Here is a 17,416-nt window from a genome sequence, read left to right as displayed (position 1 = left end):
TACCGAGGATGTCGTAGTGATTTGTGTTGTGGTTTGTGCAGCCCTTTGAGACACTAGTGATTTAGGGCTATATAAATGAACATTGATTGATTGATTGATTTTAGCCAAAAAGCCTGTGTGGACAAATCTGTCACCTTTGCTGAGAAAATCATAAAAAATATGTCATAGTTACATTTATTTGTTATCAACTACCATAAAACCATACAACATTTAAAAGTGACCTAAACATACATTATATTGCCAAAAAGTATTTGGCCACCTGCCTTGACTCACATATGAAGTTGAAGTGCCATCCCATTCCTAACCCATAAGGTTCAATATGATGTTGGTCCACCTTTTGCAGCTATTTCAGCTTCAACGTTTCTGGGAAGGCTGTCCACAAGGTTGCAGAGTGTGTTTTTATAGGAATTTTCGACCATTCTTCCAGAAGCGCATTGGTGAGGTCACACACTGATGTTGGTCGAGAAGGCCTGGCTCTCAGTCTCTGTTCTAATTCATCCCAATGGTGTTCTATCGGGTTCAGGTCAGGACTCTGTGCAGGCCAGTCAAGTTCACCCACACCAGACTCTGTCACCCATGTCTTTATGGACCTTGCTTTGTGCACTGATGCACAGTCATGTTGGAAGAGGAAGGGACCCACTCCAAACTGGAATTGTCCAAAATGTTTTGTTATCCTGGAGCATTCAAAGTTTCTTTCACCGGAACTAAGGAGCCAAGCCCAGCTCCTGAAAAAAAAACTCCACGCTGTAATCCCTCATCCACCAAATTTCGAATTTGGCACAATACAGTCCGGAATGTACCATTCTCCTGGCAACCTCCAAACCCAGACTGGTCCATCAGATTGCCAGATGGAAAAGCGTGATTCATCACTCCAGAGAAGGCGTCTCCACTGCTTTGGAGTCCTGTGGCGACGTGCTTTCCACCACTGAATCCCACGCTTTGCATTGGACTCGGTGATGTATGGCTTAGATTCAGCTGCTCGGCCATGGAAAGCCATTCCATGAAGCTCTCTGCGTACTGTACGTGGGTTAATTGGAAGGTCACATTAAGTTTGGAGCTCTGTAGCAACTGACTGCGCAGATAGTCTTTGCACTATGTGCTTCAGCATCCGCTGACCCCTCTCTGTCAGTTTACGTGGCCTACCACTTTGTGGCTGAGTTGCTGTTGTTCCCAAACTCTTGACTTTGGAATATTTAGGAGTGAGGAAATTTCACGACTGGATTTGTTGCACAGGTGGCATCCTATGACAGTTCCACACTGGAAATCACTGAGCTCCTGAGAGCGGCCCATTCTTTCACAAATGTTTGTAGGAACAGTCTCCATGCCTAAGTGCTTGATTTTATACACCTGTGGCTGGGCCAAGTGATTAGGAAACCTGATTCTGATCATTTGGATGGGTGGTCAAATACTTTTGGCAATATAGTGTAGTTTTTCATTCTGAAGAGGCCTGAAAGTAGGCCTTTTAGTGAGAACGCCCCGTGGTGGTCAAGAGCTGATACTACATCTGTCAACCATAAAAATGTAAGAGTACTCACACATTCAAATAGACACATCAAACTCATATATTATTTATTACAATTAAATATTTTCTTATATTACAGAGGTCCATTGGAATCATTACAAATAAACTGTGCTGTGATTAATATTTCCGAGATACTGTACTTCCCAAATGCCATGCAGAGAATACGAACATAAACTCACACCAGAAGAACCGACATTTAGCTAGAACATTCTTCTACACTTACATAGGAATGATAAGCAGTTCATGTTCGATACCTTTTTTTTTGGTGCAAGTCAACATCAGACCAGTGTCATCTGACTGGAAGGAAAGAAAGGCATTTGGAAGTAATACATCAAAATAAACTAACTGCTCACATTTGTCTTTCTGGAAATAACATTTGTATATGTATTTATATTTGGGTGTGTGTGGGTGTGTGTGTGTGTGTTAATATGGGCGTACAAGGACAGGCACAGAGGACCAATTAAGACATTTAGTATCACATGTTGATTAACGAGAAGAGCTGAGTGACTCCTAAGGCCACACTATACTGGAAGAACACCCGGTGGGACTTTCTTAAAGGACTTGAACTTGCGAACCGCAATCATCTGTCACCTTGCATTCACAGTCAGATCAGAGCGGAAACAAAGCAACGTGTTCTCACCAGAATTTAGTAGGAAGGTATTCCAATTTTCTTTTTTTCCCCTCCTAAATTGGCGTCTAAAGGTACAAAAAAGATAAATCCTGCAACAAAATACTCAATGATGTAGCAAGCGGACATGTTGTGCTGTATTTTGCTACAAAAACTATCATGTTATTACATTTGGGTTAATAATAACAATTTTTAAAGTCAACCTTCAACTATATCAATACCTAAAAAACTTTTCTTCTACTTGTACTCTATTAAAAAGTGCTTTTGCCTTAAATTTAAAAAAAAAGTATGAACACATTTTGTACTTTTAAACTAAATTCTTAAAAAGAAAGTTAATTAAAACAATGTAATACATTTATTTAAATTCAATTATTTTTAATATGGTCGCCAAGCATCCTTTTATCACGTCTTTTTTCTTTATTTAAAACAGCAACAGAATATTTTTTTCCCAATTAAAACTAAAAACTAAACTTTTTAAAGAATTTCCTGTTGTTCTATTTTTGTGCCCAGTATGAAAGATAAATAAAACATCAGCTTAATGCATAATTAATGTTTTAAAAATATTTTTTATGATTGTTCTTATTGTGTTAAACATACTTGCCCAATACATTTGATTCTGATAAAAGGTGTACCAACAAACCAATATTTTCACCAAAAAAACAAAACAAAAAAACACATAAATGTTAATTGTAAATTTAATTATATATATTATACATTATTTGTTCACTTTTTATTTTTTTATCATGGACATTTTGCATTGTAATTCTACTAAATTATTGTGAGAACTGGCTGAATGAATACTATATTTATTTATCATTTATTTTGGAGCTGTACAACATAGGAGCATACTATTCCAAATTGTATATTTTTGTTTTATGCCACAACATCACATAAATTCTTATTTGTATTAGAGATTAAAATAAAAAATACAATCGAATTTGCTTGGTAATTGACATGTGTTGTGGGTAATTTGTGCTTACTTTTAAGATAACCTAAATATTTGTGCATTTTTTTCTGGCCACTAGGGAAAGCACTGTTATGGCTTAAAGCAAAAATTGTTATTAAAATAAAGTTGCATAATAACAAAGGTGCGCCAAGCCAACAAACAGGCCAATATTTATGCAAAAAAAATAATCTTTTGTGCAAATTTTTTTCTATTCATTTAAATACAAGTACTTTCTCATTCACATGAAAATAAATAAGGATAATTCTCAAGCTATTGTTTGTCCCGTCAATGAGTGTGCATGTTTTAGGTGTGCAGTGTGGACATGTTAAGTTTAGGCCTCCAAAGATTAGATGAGTAAAAAAAGTGTGTGTGTGTGTGTGTGTGTGTGTGTGTGTGTGTGTGTGTGTGAGATCTAAAACATCATAAAGCCAACACATTTCCAAATAAAAGTCTGGGAATGTTCTATAAGGCAGCAAGCTGAAGGGCACAAATCATTGTCTGTAGTAAAAAAATGAGGAGGCAAAGCAGAGAAGGTGAAGAAAAAGAAAAAAAGAAGTCAAACTCCTTCCTGTGATCAAGCAGATGACTTTAAACTATGATGAAACCTGCCGGGAGGACTTGAATAGATCACCACAAGGTCTCATCAGTCACACTAACACCAATATTGCAAACAGTGCAGCTAAAACAAGAGACTAACGAGTCTACAAGTCTTTCTTTTGAAAATAAATTATAGATTTTCTTCATACAGAAATAAATATGTTATCTTCTCTTCAAAGATGGAGGAATGCATCATCACCGCCGTCTAAATGCTACCAGCGAATACATCGTCTACTTACTCACAGCGAAAGAATACAGGCGACTGACAAAACGCAAATATACACTCCGCCGTGACGCCGCCACAGAGTACGATATAGTCCGCATTCTAAGTCACTCCGCTTGGTTTTTCACTTTCCAAAGCAACTCAGTTGGATTTTGGAGGGAACATACTGTATATTACCTGGTCACTAACTACGTGAAGCTACGTGTCACTTCTAGGAAAATGTAGTACAGTCGCCTCTCAATTCATTTCCACAAAGTAGAAAGCATAAAAAACAGTTTCCGACCTTTTGAATACTGTATGTTTTTTAAACATTATGAGAGCCCTCTAGACAACAAATAACATCTTTTAATTTAATATACTGTAGTGATGCTGGGGGAGGCTGAGTCAATCATTAGCCACCATACTGAACAGCGTGCTCTGATTAGTTTAGTGACCAATACTACTGTGGTATTGATATGATTACTCCACTTTGCTGTTTCTATGCTTGATAATGCCTAATTTAGGGTAAAAATGTCGAACATGCTTTAAAAAATCTATAAAATTTGATGTGGCGAAGGACGATTATACCTCAAATGGTCTGTCCAGTAAACGTCTGCTAGAAACATTTTCTTCATTACCGACACTAAATGTGTTTCAAAAGCCATTGTTTTTAGTAACAGCTTTTTTTTGTGGCTTCTGTGAGTAGGTCACCCATTTACCATTTTGAGTCTATTGTTGCGCTTGTATACAGTATGCTAAGATCCCTCCCCTTTTTAGAGTAAACTGGAGCCTAGCCTAGCTGACGCTGAGCGAGTGGCGGGTCACACCCTGGACCAACCATAGGGTAATTTTGAAAAATAAATTATATTAGCTTATTAACTTAATTTATTTTATTAAAAATGATCGAGTCATTTATAAAAGTATATCCACTGGTTGCCAGATGTTGTCCATCAGCAAGTCCTCTTAAGTGGACAACACAAAAAAAGTAATTTATGGGGGCACTTAATTTTTTGCATCTTTAGTAGGTAAGCAAATATTGCGTTCTCCAAATATACCGTCAAGCGGCGTATTACTAAAACCTGCAGGAGAAAGTACCACAGCAGCGTTACCAGGAAGTCCTGTATGATTCAACATTACAATATGTCAGACCTTACTTCATAAGTGTGCGTCTGGGTGAAAACAAAATAATATTGCAATCCTTCAAACAAAAACCCTCCACCTCTTCCCTCAGCAGGCTCTTCTGGTAGTAAGTAGCGTGTTGGATGTGTCGTTTCCTTTGTCGGACGCTACTGCAGGTTCTTGAGGAGGCGTCCGTAGCGGAAGTCGTAGACATGCCGACAGAAAAACACCAGCCCCGGATCGACGTCGTCGGGCACGCAGCGGTGGCGGGGTGTGGCAGGGCAGACGATGGGCGGCACCAGAAGAGAGGCGGCGCTGTCGGATACGCCCTCCCCTCGGCGTTTTACCAAGGCACAAAATCTGAAAAAGTGTCATTGTCCCTTTAAAGAGTGCCTACTCACACTGTTAGACTGTGCTTTGGCCTACTTCCCACCTAAAGAATGGCACATTTTGAGGGTTGGAGTGCACTGATCGTCATCCAAATATGGCACCCCCTACTTTGGCACATGTTTGATGTAGGATAACTTCCGCAAATCATAACAAAAGTGAAATACAAAGACTCAAGATGATCCAGAAGTTTAAGGTTGTAACAAATTAATGTTCTTAGAAAAAAGCTTAAAGGCCTACTGAAACCCACTACTACCCACCATGCAGTCTGATAGTTTATATATCAATGATGAAATATTAACATTGCAACACATGCCAATACGGCCTTTTTAGTTTACTAAATTGCAATTTTAAATTTACCGGGAGTTTTCGTCTCGAAAACGTCGTGTAATGATGACGTATACGCAAGACATCACGGGTTTTTAGGAAATATGAGCGCTGCACACACACACAGCTAAAAGTCGTCTGCTTTAACGGCATAATTACACAGTATTTTGGAGATCTGTTATGCTAAATCTTTTGCAATATGTTCAATTAATATTGGAGAAGTCAATGTAGAAAGATGGAGTTGGGAAGCTTTAGCCTTTAGCCACACAAACACACGGTGATTCCTTGTTTAAAATTCCTGGAGGTAAAACTTTATTATGGATCAGACCGTGGTCAAGCGAACATGAATCACGACGGAATGTCAACCAGCAGGTTTTGGTGAGAAAATTGTGGTAAAAAGTCGCTTCTTACCGGAGATCAGCTGAGCTTGTGCCGTCCATAGCTGGCATCGACTCCCCTGAGACACTGGTGTCAAGACACCCTTGGAGACACACCTCCGACTATCAGGTACTGTTAAACTTACTAAAACACTAGCAACACAATAGAAAGATAAGGGATTTCCCAGAATTATCCTAGTAAATGTGTCTAAAAACATCCGAATCCGTCCCAATGCAATCGCGTTTGTTTTTTTTGTTTTTTCTAGTCCGTCGCTTTCAATATCCTCAAACACGAATCTTTCATCCTCGCTCAAATTAATGGGGAAATTGTCGTTTTCTCGGTCCGAATAGAAATTTTGGTTGGAGGCTCCCATGAAAAACAAAGTGAATATGTGAGGAGCCTCCACACTTGTGACGTCTTCGTCTGCGACTTCCGGTAAAGTCAGGGCTTTTTTGTCAGCACCAAAAGTTGCGAACTTTATCGTGGATGTTCTCTACTAAATCCTTTCAACAAAAATATGGCGATATTGCAAAATGATCAAGTATGACACATAGAATGGACCTGCTATCCCGTTTAAGTAAGAAAATCTCATTTCAGTAGGCCTTTAAATTTGTCCTTTTTTTTTTTCTTTGTCATGAAAAAGGGACGTTTTTGTCATGAAAAAGGGAGGTTTTTGTGGTTGGTGCACTAATTGTAAGTGTATATTGTGTTTTTTATGTTGATTTAATAAAAAATAATTAAAAACAATTTTTTTTAAATTAAAAATTAATAAAAAATTATTTTGAAGCCCAGTACCAATCTGGCCACGGCCCGGTACCGGCCCGCGGCCCGGTGGTTGGGGACCACTGGTCTACATAACATGTAATGGTGGTTCTTTGGTCAAAATGTTGCATAGATTATGAGAATACTTAACAGCAGGTACCAATAGCTAAGAAAAGTTAACAGATTGAAACAAAACGCCAGACAATATGTCTCCTAATAGGTGCCATTGTGGGGAACTTATACACACACACACCATAATAATACCCGTATGATGAAGCACAGTATATCTGACTATGGTAGCCGTAATGCTTCAACAATCCATTAAACGGTGCGGCTTCATAACTTACCAAAGTCATACTAAAAATGTTTTATATAATTTTGAGCGCTGTGTGTAAAGCTCCTTACACTCAATGAAACATCAAAGGTTTGGTCTTGTTTTGTTACTGGTAATTGCAAGCGTAATTTATTGAATGGGCGTCAACCTCCACTCCACACGTATCTCTTATGTGCGACTGCCATCTACTGGTCACACTTATTAAAACATGTACCACAACCAAAATAAGCACAACGAGAATTAAGGAGTACCATATGACAAGGCGCACTGTCAATTTTTGAGAAAATCAAAGGATTTTAAGTGCACCTTATAGTTAAAAAAAATAAGGTATGTAAATCTGGTACTGTATGTAAAAGGATTTACAAACGGTTACATTAGATATGCTTACTGTATTGATAAGCAGACATAAGTTATGCACTTATTATATATGCATGCAGTACAATATGAGTGTATGAATGGACAGATGTAGTAACATATGAACGGCTTTATATGGCTATATTATGTGTGTGTTAATAGGCAGACATTAATATACATGTACGTATGTGAATGGACACATGTACTGTATGTGTGCATGCATACTTCATGTACTAGATGGACAGACATTACAATATCTGTGATTGGACAGGCGCTACATTACGTGGAATTACTTGAATGGACAAACATAGCGACATGGAGTGTGTGAATGAAAAAACATACATGTGCAGTGTGTGTGTGAATGAACATGATGGAAAAAACAAAGAGCCTATATCAATGTGACCACTGGTTTATATATAGAAGTTCTAACTGGTACCCTTTTCACAAACTACTCCCAGACACTGTACTGTAATATGAGGAAATAATGCATTACTTACCGACAATACTGTGCCAGTGTTAGGACAAAGCATTTGTCTTCAATGCAGGCAACACTGTTCACATCCTGGTGACGAGACGCAAAGATCTCATTCTAGAATTAAAGAACAGACAGATCAATTCAGTTCTACCAATTAATTCTGTAGGCTGTGTCTGTACAGTTCCCCCTCGCTATATCGTACTTCAAATATTGTAGCTTCACCATTATTTTAGGATATTTTAATTAAGTATTTTCCATTTTTTGGTCCTACATCAAGTTTTTTCAAGCATAAAAATTGCTAAATAAACTAAAAGTATCAATATTACATTAATATTGGACACTAGAGGAGACCAAACAAATTAGAGTGCGGTGTTCAGTTCTGTGGCTACTGATTGGCTCAAAAAAACAACAACTTTGATTTGTATCGCGCTTTTCTAAACACTCAAAGCGCTCACAGAGAAATGGGACTCATCATTCATTCACACCTGGTGGTGGTAAGCTACATCAGTAGCCACAGCTGCCCTGGGGTAGACTGACGGCTCAGAGTCGATTAGCAGTACTACATTTGATTGAAAGAGTTCATGTCTAAGGCTGTACAGTGCGAGCATTTCAGTCGCATTTGAGAATAAAAATAGGTCATGCGAGTATTGAAAAAAAGTTTCACACGTGCTAATACAGATTTTACCCTTTAATTGGCGTGTTGCTTCTGAAAAAAATACATCCAAATTTGATCAAACTCAAGTAAAATTAAGTAAGATTTTTTATATAAACTGAACCCATAACCAAATGGACAAGTGATTGTCGCAGAGGCGTCACTGATCACTCTGTGTGGCTGTCCCTCGCTCCCGACCGGACAAACAACTGCCTATCGAGTGAGTCACTTTAATAACGATCATCATACACACAGCACGCCATGAGTGTTAGTAAAACTACAGTACATACGCTGTCTAGCTAGTTGTGTACAAACAAACTAAATGTGGGATAAAACTTCACAGACACTGTAATAATTGTTCATGTTTTTCAGTCAGTACAAATTGGTGTCGTATCGCAGTGTTGTGCATTAAAAATTCAAACGCATTTCGTGTTGGTGTAGAAGCCAGCTTATCTCTTACGGTAGTTAGCATTTACGGCTAATACCGTAACATGGCGATCTGTTACTACGCTAGAAAAAGAGTTGCTCAGTGTTCGCTCTTTTAATAACAATACATCTTGGTCAATTCACAGGTATGTAAATGAAGTACTGTTGATGATTTTTGAATGCATTTTAAAGTGATTTAGTGGTAGAATTGATTGCTCCCATTAGCTAGCTACATTGCTAGCCACCTACAAAAAGCCAATTTTTATATGTTAGAAAGCAAAAAAAACAAAAAAAAAACTTTTGTCTTCTTGTCTCTCATGACGATTGTGAATGATAGACAAAATTCCCAAAAAAGTGCAGCTCCCATTTAAAACACCTCTTAAGTTGGGATCCTAGTATGCAAAACCTACTCTTCTCACTTGTTGGTACCTGTTTTTGTGAATTTGTGATCCCCATCAGTCACAAAAAAATAAAATCAAGGCATGGTGGAGATATTTATTAAATATCAACAGATATTTCCACCAATGGGTTAGTTTATGGGCCAAACTAAATCGGGGAATGAGTTTCGATCCATATCGCCCAGCCCTGCAATCGTGTGCTAGCACAGTTAAGGGATGTTCTCTGTGTTAATGATCTCTGTGTTTGAGCGTTTTTGGGAGAAATTTATTTGATAAAATCCAACACCAAGAATAGACATTTGAAAGGCAATTTAAAATAAATACAGAATAGTGAACAACAGGCTGAATAAGTGTACGTTTTACAACCCATAAATAACCAACTGAGAACGAGCCTGGTATGTTAACGTAACATATTATGATAAGAGTCATTCAAATAACTATAACATATTGAATTGAATTGAATTGAAATATTTATTTCAAACCTGCACAGTACAACTAAACACAGTTTTTGTTTTTTTTACATGTTGGCAAAGATATTTATGCAAGGCTTGAAAAGGGGTTGGATGAAGCAGCTGCTTATAATAGCCCAACCCCTCTCACTCATTCCACATTTGACATAAACAATATAATACAAAAACAATACTCTATAAACAAAACAAGAAAAACTCCTGTACACTAACAATACCATGAGACAAGACAAGACGAGACAAACACACACACACACACACACACACACACACACACACACACACACACACACACACACACACACACACACACACACAGGCCCAAACACTCTCTGACCATACACCTCTCTTCCATCGCTCTGTGCTGAGGGTATCACTCTCTTTCCTCATCAGTACTTCTTTTTTAAACAGTGTTTTAAATTGAATCATGCTAGAACACGTTTTTAACTCGTCCCCTAAGTTGTTCCACAGACTGACTCCACGCACTGAAATGCACATTGATTTTAAAGTGGTTCTAAATTTAGGCAAATATAATTTGTTGTTTCCTCTTAAACTGTAACTGTGGTGATCATCTCTGTCATGGAATAGGTTCTGTATATTGGATGGTAGAGAGTTTTGGGATGCCCTAAACATAATTTGAGCAGTTTTAAAATTGATCACATTGTTCAGTTTAAGTTGCTTTAAGTTCATAAATAGTGGATTTGAATGATGTCTGTAGTGAACATTGGAAACAATCCTGATGGCGTTTTTCTGCAGAGTGACTAAAGGTTGTAGATGTGATTCATAACAATTTCCCCAGACTTCAACACAATAGGTTAAATATGACATAAATGATAATAAATGATAAATGGGTTGTACTTGTATAGCGCTTTTCTACCTTCAAGGTACTCAAAGCGCTTTGACACTACTTCCACATTTACCCATTCACACACTGATGGAGGGAGCTGCCATGCAAGGCGCCAACCAGCACCCATCAGGAGCAAGGGTGAAGTGTCTTGCTCAGGACACAACGGACGTGACGAGGTTGGTTCTAGGTGGGATTTGAACCAGTGACCCTCGGGTTGCGCACGACCACTCTCCCACTGCGCCACGCCGTCCCTGATAAATGAATGATATAATAACAGCAGAGCATTGGTGTTCAATAAATGACATGAGCTCCTCATCATTCCAACACATTTAGCAACTTTTTTCCTCAAGTAACTTATATGAGGCTTCCATGAGATATTTTCATCTATTACTACTCCTAAGAAAGAATTTTGATGTACATATTCTATTGGTGTATCATCAATAACAATCTTGATCGGTATATTACTTTTGCGATCGCTAAAGAGCATTATTTTGGTCTTCTTTGAATTCAAAGACAATTTGTTCGCATTAAACCAAGTTTTTAACTTGATCATCTCCTCAGTTACAGAAGTCAGAAGTTGCTTCACGTCGTCACCTGCACATGTAATTGTTGTATCATCAGCAAAGAGGATGAATTTCAGCAGCGTTGATACTTTACATATTTCATTAATATATATTATAGTGTGGGTCCCAGTATCGAGCCCTGAGGAACTCCACAGGTTATGTTCATCAGTGTAGATTGATGTTGGTCCATCTGAACAATCTGCTGTCTCTCATTTAAGTAGCTCTTCAGCCATTTCCCTGCCAATCCCCTTATGCCATAGTTTTCCAGTTTATTTACCAAAAATCTGGTGGTCAATGGTATCAAAAGCCTTTTGCAGGTCAATAAAAATTCCTATAACAAATTTATTCTTCTCGATACCATTAGTAATGTTCTCTAATAAATTAATTAAAGCTAATGAAGTTGATCTATTTTGTTGGAACCCATATTGACAATCAGATAATAATTTGTGCTTTTCAATGAAGCCACGAAGTCTATTATCGAATAATTTTTCCAATAGTTTTGATAACTGTGGCAGAAGGGAGAGGGGCCGGTAATTAGTGAAGTGATGTTTGTCTCCATATTTGAAGATGGGGATGAATTTCGATAGTTTCATTTGTGAAGGAAATTGTCCAAGTCGAAAAGATAAATCTTCCGCTACGTTCCGGACTGTCCTCATGTCGAGGTCATAGATGTCACGTGATGTTTTGTTCTTGCTTTTCTGAATGACCTCCAAGACTTCCTTTTCGAACATGCTATAGAACTGCTATACGTTTACCAAACAATCTGTCACTCCTAATCGATACAGTCAATGAAATCTTCTTCCTCGATGTCGCTTCTAAACAACTCTGCCAACTCCAAAGGTATGCGCCGCTTCCTCTTGTCCTTTTCTGCTGCATATTTCACTACGTCCAGCTTGTAATCTGCAGTACATGATTTCCTTTTCGGTCCATTATTTGTTCAGCCCTTCTCAGTTTTTATAAGTTACTGCCAACGATGAAATTATCAATTTTAATAGCTACGGCAGTAGCATATAACAGTTAGCATTCCATGAACCACAATGCACTTCTGCCATGACCCTCCCCCGCAAAATTCTTATTGGTTGACGTGTATGTGACGATTGCTGACGTGTGTTTGAGGATTGCTGACATTTTCTTCGTCTCTTCCGCGAATGAGATAAATAATATTATTTGATATTTCACAGTAATGTGTTAATAATTTCCCACATAAGTCGCTCCGGAGTGTATGTCGCACCCCCAGCCAAACTAAAAACTGCAACGTATAGTCCAAAAAATACGGTATATGAGAGCACATGTGTACCTTGTTTGAGTGTTACTAATGAAATTGTGATATTTAAGAAATTTCATCTATCCATCCATCCATTTTCCATTTTCTACCGCCTATTCCATTTGGGGTCGCTGGAGCCTATCTCAGCTACAATCGGGCACCCTGGACAAGTCGCCACCTCATCATAGGGCCAACACAGATAGACAGACAATATTCACACTCACATTCACACACTAGGGCAAATTTAGTTGCTATTGTTCCTAAATTTTTTCTATGCTACAAAAAATGTTAGTTAGTAGCATCCCTGCTGCTAGTGAAAAAACTAAGCCTACAGCCCTGAGAAGACAAAAATAATGTTGAAAAAACATATTTAGAAGGGCCTAAACAGTTTTTTTATGCTCTAGCTATGTAAATATTTGATTAATTTATCATGATCATGTCAGGGACCAATTAACAGCGATAAACAAGGGACAACTGTACATCCATTGATTGCAACATGAGCAGCAAAAATGTCTTGTCACCTGACAATGCACATTGGGATTGCGACCCCCCTGCGTGTGTTCTGGACGGTAGTACCAAAACAAACTCATCATCAACTCTCCTGGAACAAAAAAAAAAAAAAAAACATTTTCCTGAGACATCCCACATGATTTGTTTCCAGTATGTCTCCTACCTGTCTCAGGCTCCTCCCACAGAGCTGAGATCTTAGCCACATAAGGCAGGGACTTTTTTCGTGGTCCAGACTTCAGCAGGACAGTGTCCCTGACCCGAATCAGCTCTCTGTCCCTCTGGACTCCTTGAAAGCACTTCCTCGGTACCAGAGTGTCCTCTCCCTGGGGGACACATGCAGCAGGAAACTACTGAGTGGACTAGCAAAGAGACTGATGTACTGTGAGCTATCCTGCAGAAAGCTACTGCAGCAGCATGACTTTGTCTACCTACCAGACAGAAAACGTCATTTTCAAAGGGGAGGCCGACTGGTCGCCAGCCGTTGGTACTCTTTTGGCGGCAGTTCTTTGGCTGCTTGGCAACCGCTTGTCGTCTGGCGCTGGCAGAACCGAGCTTCTGTTTCTTTTCCTTTTGGAGTGGGAACACAACCGGGCTGATGCCGCCGCTGCTGCGTGCGCTGGACCTGGACCCGCTGGGCGGCTTGGCACTCTGCGGACACTCCCTGGCCACATTCAGGGGGGGCTGCTGCGGTTGCCTCGGGTCGGACAACGGAGTCTGAACCGGGGGCACTGATTGGCCGGCTGGAGGCACAGTGGGAATGGGGCAGCCAGTGCGGATTCTTGGGCTGGGACAGATGGGGACGGAGGACAGGCTGTGATGGTCTTTGAGGGTTGATGAGTAGGCATCTGTGTAAGTAACAGAGAAGGCAGTAAAAAAGTGAAGCACACAGAGGACACTGTGTTCAGTACATCTGCATGATCCAATACAAGAACTGTGTGAAACATTTTGTCAGACTGTCAGGAGCTTCTATTATTTTGTTCTTTCGCTAAGGATTGACATTCCTAAACATTTGACGTGTTCTAAAGGGGAACATTATCACAATTTCAAACGGGTTAAAAACAATAAAAATCAGTTCCCAGTGGCTTGTTTTATTTTTTTTATTTTTTTTCTAAATGTTACACCTCCCGCAATATCCCTAAAAAAAGCTTTAAAGTTCTTGATTTTCGCTATTTGCGATGCGACCATCCATTTCCCTGTGACGTCATACAGGGCTGCCAATACAAACAACATGGCGGTTACCACAGCAAGATATAGCGACATTAGCTCGGATTCAGACTCGGATTTCAGCGGCTTAAGCGATTCAACAGATTACGCATGTATTGAAACAGATGGTCAGAGTATAGAGGCAGATAGCGAAAACGAAATTGAAGAAGAAATTGAAGCTATTGAGCGAATAGCTATTGACGCTATTCGGCCATAGCATGGGTGTACCTAATGAAGTGGCCCATAGCATGGCTGCCTTATTAGCATCGCCGGTAAAATGTGTGGACCAAACGATCAGGACTTTCGCATCTTGTGACACTGGAGCAACTTAAATCAGTCGATTGGAAAGTGTTTGTTTCGCATTAAATGTGGGTATCTAGTTACAAATGTACATACAGCTAGCGTAAATAGCACGTTAGCATTGATTAGCATAGCATGTTAGCATCGATTAGCTGGCAGTCATGCCGTGACCAAATATGTCTGATTACCACATAAGTCAATAACATCAACAAAACTCACCTTTGTGATTTCGTTTACTTAATCGTTGCAAATGCATCTGCAGGTTATCCATACATCTCTATGCCATGTCTGTCTTAGCATCGCCGGCAAAATGTGCAGACACTCTGGCAAATTCAATGGGGGTCTGGCGGCAGATTTCTTGCCAGTGGTGCAACTTGAATCCCTTCCTGTTAGTGTTGTTACACCCTCCGACAACACACCGAGGAGGCATGATGTCTCTAAGGTTCCAAAAAATAGTCGAAAAAATGGAAAATAACAGAGCTGAGACCCGGTGTTTCTAAAGTGAAAATGAAAATGGCGGGTGTATTACCTCGGTGACGTCATCGCTAAAAGACCGATAAACAGAAAGTCGTTTAATTTGCCAAAATTCACCCATTTAGAGTTCGGAAATCGGTTAAAAAAAGACATGGTCTTTCTTTCTGCAACATCAAGGTATATTTTGACGCTTGCATAGGTTTGGTGATAATGTTCCCCTTTAAGGAAAAAAAAAAACAATGCCAGATAATATTTCACTCCAGTCCTGTAGATAGCAGTAATGAAGTGAATTACATTTATATTGCACTTTTCTCTAGTGACTCAAAGCGCTTTTACGTAGTGAAACCCAATATCTAAGTTACATATAAACCAGTGTGGGTGGCACTGGGAGCAGGTGGGTAAAGTGACTTGCCCAAGGACACAACAGCGGTGACTAGGATGGCGGAAGCGGGGATCGAACCTGGAACCCTCAAGTTGCTGGCACGGCCACTCTACCAACCGAGCTATACCGCCCCCATAACAAGTTACTACAAACTGACACACGAAGCAAGTTTTTTTACACCACAGCTGCATCTGCTGAATCGTGTGCGTCACCGCGTTGCTTGGCTTCTATGATTGTGGACTGCAATGACACAGAGCTAAGGAATGACAAACCAAATCAAAATCTAATTACGTGTAGAAACTAACATGAATTGATTAACGTGGACCCCGACTTAAACAGGCTGAAAAACTTATTCGGGTGTTACCATTTAGTGGTCAATTGTACGGAATACGTAATGTACTGTGCAATCTACTAAAAAAAGTTTCAATCAATCGATCAATCAATCAATCAAAAACAAACTTCTCGCCTTGCGTGGGCTTGTGATAAAGAAATGCAACAAAAATCCCAAAATACGTGCAGTAGATATGTCTCAACACCCCCACAAATGGCAAAAAATATGAATAAAAATCAAACAATGCCTTGTAACAGGGCATTATGTAATAAGGTAATCCATCCATCCATTCTTCTACCGCTTATTCCCTTTCGGGGTCGCGGGGGGCGCTGGCGCCTATCTCAGCTACAATCGGGCGGAAGGCAGGGTACACCCTGGACAAGTCGCCACCTCATCGCAGGGCTAACACAGATAGACAGACAACATTCACACTCACATTCACACACTAGGGCCAATTTTTAGTGTTGCCAATCAACCTATCCCCAGGTGCAAGTCTTTGGAAGTGGGAGGAAGCCGGAGTACCCGGAGGGAACCCACGCATTCACGGGGAGAACATGCAAACTCCACACAGAAAGATCCCGAGCCTGGATTCGAACCCAGGACTGCAGGACCTTCGTATTGTGAGGCAGACGCACTAACCCCTCTGCCACCGTGAAGCCCGTAATAAGGTAATAATCTTTTTAAAAAAAATGTAACAACTTAATGTGAAAAAAACATGAAATTCAATGCCTGTGAGTAACACAAAACATGTCATCTTCATTAAAATTTAATTTTAAGAATCTAGTAGAATGTTTAATTGGTGAATTGGTGGTGTTGCTCTGATAGTTTTTGTAATCAAGGCATCAAATTCGATGGTTGGTTATTCCTTTTTTTTCTCTTTCTATCCCCTCCTCCTCCGGTCCGGCGGCCCCAAATAATAATATAAATCAATTTACTAAAGTCAAACAAATAAGGGAGCAAGAGAAGAATCCCACACTTCCCCTTTGTAAAGTAAATCTGTATAACAAAGAAGGCCATCTACATCAACAATATGATTTTCCTGAGTAGCTGGACAGGACAAAAACCCCTGAAAAAAACAAAAACAAAAACTAAAAACAATGCACCAAATTGTTACATTTTATTTAACCAAAAAGTGCAGCACCCACATTTTTAATAACTTTGGCAATACGTTGCAAGTTATTGCAAAATGCATCAACGTTTATTACAAAATGTGCTCATGAAATTTATAACAAAATGCGGCAGATTATTACAAAATGTGGTGTTATTACGGTACATAATGAGGTGAAAATGTATTCCATTATTACAAAATGCTTTGATAAGTGCCTATTTTTGATACTCTAAACCAGTGTGTCTTAACCATAGGCCCGGGTCCCATTGTCTAAACCAGTGTTTCTCAACCATAGGGCCATTGATGGGCTGCAAGCGCCCCATACAGGCCTTTCAAAAAGCATCTGTTTCTCAGCTGTGGTACGTATGGGCCACAACGGTACTCAGTTGTAATAACATTTTCCACCACTTGTGGCAGTAATGACAATATCAAACAAACAGAAGAAGTTTAAAGCTAAAGT

General features: G+C 39.4%; 1 protein-coding gene across 2 annotated transcripts in view; it reads right to left on the bottom strand.

The window, feature by feature from the left end:
• Positions 1–1,552: 1,552 nt before the first annotated feature.
• bahd1 (bromo adjacent homology domain containing 1) overlaps positions 1,553–17,416 on the bottom strand; it is a 135,818-nt gene continuing 119,954 nt past the window's right edge. For both annotated transcript variants that reach the window (XM_061895834.1, XM_061895835.1), the window contains exons 3-7: positions 13,591–14,003; positions 13,322–13,481; positions 13,170–13,249; positions 8,054–8,145; positions 1,553–5,374 (exon numbers count right to left, since the gene is read on the bottom strand). In XM_061895834.1, coding sequence (XP_061751818.1) covers positions 5,182–5,374; positions 8,054–8,145; positions 13,170–13,249; positions 13,322–13,481; positions 13,591–14,003 — 938 coding nt within the window. In that variant the 3' untranslated portion in view covers positions 1,553–5,181. The remainder of the gene's footprint in view (positions 5,375–8,053; positions 8,146–13,169; positions 13,250–13,321; positions 13,482–13,590; positions 14,004–17,416) is intronic.

Source organism: Nerophis ophidion, linkage group LG03 (assembly GCF_033978795.1).
Source record: "Nerophis ophidion isolate RoL-2023_Sa linkage group LG03, RoL_Noph_v1.0, whole genome shotgun sequence".
Classification (NCBI taxonomy): Eukaryota; Metazoa; Chordata; class Actinopteri; order Syngnathiformes; family Syngnathidae; genus Nerophis; species Nerophis ophidion.
The sequence above is the reverse complement of the archived record's forward strand: the minus strand, read 5'-3'. Positions and strand labels throughout refer to the sequence as shown.